Source organism: Lathyrus oleraceus, chromosome 1, assembly GCF_024323335.1.
Source record: "Lathyrus oleraceus cultivar Zhongwan6 chromosome 1, CAAS_Psat_ZW6_1.0, whole genome shotgun sequence".
Classification (NCBI taxonomy): domain Eukaryota; kingdom Viridiplantae; phylum Streptophyta; class Magnoliopsida; order Fabales; family Fabaceae; genus Lathyrus; species Lathyrus oleraceus.
In genome coordinates this window covers 45111810-45114611 of record NC_066579.1, presented here as the reverse complement: position 1 = coordinate 45114611, position 2802 = coordinate 45111810, and the positions used below count along the sequence as shown (strand labels likewise).

Here is a 2802-nt window from a genome sequence, read left to right as displayed (position 1 = left end):
ATCTTGTCAACAACACCTTTCCAATAACCAGACCTAATCTCTTGATCCTTTTTTTTTCCATGTTGCTCAATCAAGCCTTCCTTTTGGTGAATCATATCATATTTCTCCTTCAATTGCCTTTGTAGTTCTAACCTCTTCACATTTAAAACATGGAACTTTCTCTCTCAAGCATCTCTTTCTTTCTTCAGCCGAGCTAAAGCAACTTGGAGTCCTTTCAGATCTTCAACTGGAACAAGAGTAGGTCCTATGAATTTATGGAACATAGGTTCTTTAGGAGGATAAGGCATCTTGATCTTAGCAACTCTTGATTGCAACCAATGAGTGTAAGGCTCCAAGGTAACACAATATTTATTTCCTAATCCATCCTTTCCTTTTCGGTGAACCTTACGCCAAAGATGGACTATCTTCTTCTTTAACCCCTTGCTATCAACACATTATTGAATGAAGAACCATTCCAAAAGAATATTGCTTGGTTTATCCTTCATAACATACCCAAGCCGATGTCAAGCCAAAATCGTTTGTAGTTGATACCTCATTTTGTACCAAGAAGAGGTACACTAGGGAATTCACCACAATTGTCAGTAATTTTCACGTCATCATAAACTCTAGAATACCAAGTCACACTTGCGTTGGTGAGAGACATGATCCTCTGAGACCACCTCAAAAATTTCTTGTTATCCTTGAATAAGTTGGATTGCGGAAAATGTGAAATAAACCACTTATACAGTAAAGGTGCACAACATATAACAATTCCTCCGTTCTTCTCCGTTATGTGATGAATATAATAGTAGGTATCTACGAGCAAAGTAGGAACTGGATTTCGAATCAGAAAAATATGGATAACATTGATGTCTATAAAGTTATCAACATTAGGGAACAAGACTATGCCATAGATAAGCAAAGCGAGAACATCTTCGAAAGCAACCATACTCCCAACACTAGCAAGAGTAGCAACCTTCTCTATTAAGAACTTAATAGGTAGAATAAGAATACCTCCTTTAGTCATAAGATTATCATCAATCTCCCATTTTCTCAAATGCACAACCTCTCCAATGACATGAGACTTAGGAATCTCCTCTAAACCACTGAACGATATCTGATCTGATATAGGTAAGCGTATGTAATAGGAATACTCCCCCAAAGTAGGTGAAATCTGATAATCAGGAAAAGTGAAACATCTATATGCTGAATCATGGAACTGGACCAAGGTGTTTAGAATTCCGTCTTCTACATCAGTATTCAACACAATCATAAGTCTACCATATTGGTATTTGAAATCAGAAGGATAAGCCACCAAAGATCCTAGCTTCCTTAACTTTGTCAATTCAGGACATTTGAAATAGAACTTATGAGTGTTTCTCCTTCCAAAATTCATACTCAAATTACCTGTGATGTTTGCAAATAAAGTTCCTAAGTTCCTTGAAAACCAGGCAAATAAAACAGATGTTCATGAATGCATGAATGCATGATTATGCCACAACCACATACATAGGGGGTTTCAAAGGTTCAACATCACGAGCATGGAGTCAGGTAGGCAGGGTGACAACCATCCCGCAAGGTATGTTATATAGCTTTGGATGTCTCAAACAATAACCAGGTTCTAAAAAAGTTCTGAGAGTCGTAAATCCATCTTTCGGATATTACCAGTTTAAAGAATTGCTCGTAGACCAATAATATTCTCAAGAGAACTTCGTCTGAGTGTAGTATAGTGTATCAACCAGACCAGGCCTACGTCGGAAGGGTCACCGCACTACATCCTAAAAAAGGCCAGGAGGGGTTAAAGTGTTCTAAGGTATCTAAGAATCTCGGACTCCTAGGTCGAAAATAATAATGCCATTACGACTACTCGCAAGACATTAGTACCTCCAAAGAGGTCTCATCTTAGTGGGGTTCTCATGCCAACCTAACAAGGATAACACCAATAAGGTCAACATGACTATACTGGCGTCCTAGCTTAAGTGCACTCAAGTACGGGTAGGGGACTTATCTTACCACATAGAGATCACCAAGCACCCACAAAAAACATCAAACAAAGAGCAACAACATTAACACAGATAAACAAGTTAGGCTTAACCCACTTAGAGACTAGATACCCAGTAGAGTCGCCAACTGTCGGGACGGGAAAAAAGTGGAGTCGGATTTGCAGCGGTGAAAGGATCTCATAGTGGTGGTCGACACTGATCTAGGTTCGTATGGTGGTGGCGCGGTCGAGAGAGGAAAAAAGGGGGGACGATCGTGGTTGTTTGCGGCTTCAAAAGAATTTCGTCTAAATCGAACGATGTGCATCTGAGTATTCATATTTTCAATCTCCTCCAATTTTGCTTCTATTCTTATTTTTATTCAAAGTTTAATTCTTTCCTTTGTTGTTATTGTTGTTGTTTGATGTATTGAAGTTGGGTTTATTGTTGTCGAAGATTATTGTTGTTGTGTTGTTAATGTTGGTTGTTGCTACTGATTTGTTGTTGTTTTTACGAGTGAATTTGGTTTATGTTGGGATTTTCTTGGAATGGAAGGTGCTCATGAAGGTGGTTTGATTTTGGTCTAATGATGATGATGGATTGGGTTTCACATGTCTTTTGTGGTTTTGTTGTTTTGAACTGGTTTGTAGGTGTTAATGTGGTTTTTAGTGTGTTCAAGGCTTATTTTGTGAAAGAATAGTGGTGAGGTCTTGTGGTGCTATGTTGTTTCTTTCCTTTGTGAAAATTGAAAGAGGACACGTTAGTGTAGTAATGATAGTGTTTATGGTGAGGTTGAAATTTGTTTGGAAAAAGTATCACATGAGTGGATTGTCAATTGTTGTGT

General features: G+C 38.3%; 1 protein-coding gene across 1 annotated transcript; it reads right to left on the bottom strand.

Moving 5' to 3' along the window:
* Window positions 1-532: 532 nt before the first annotated feature.
* Window positions 533-1375, bottom strand: LOC127090435 (uncharacterized). The gene has a single exon (XM_051029399.1). It carries the CDS (start codon window positions 1373-1375, stop codon window positions 533-535), a length of 843 nt encoding a protein of 280 aa, XP_050885356.1.
* Between the last annotated feature and the right edge of the window lie 1427 nt (window positions 1376-2802).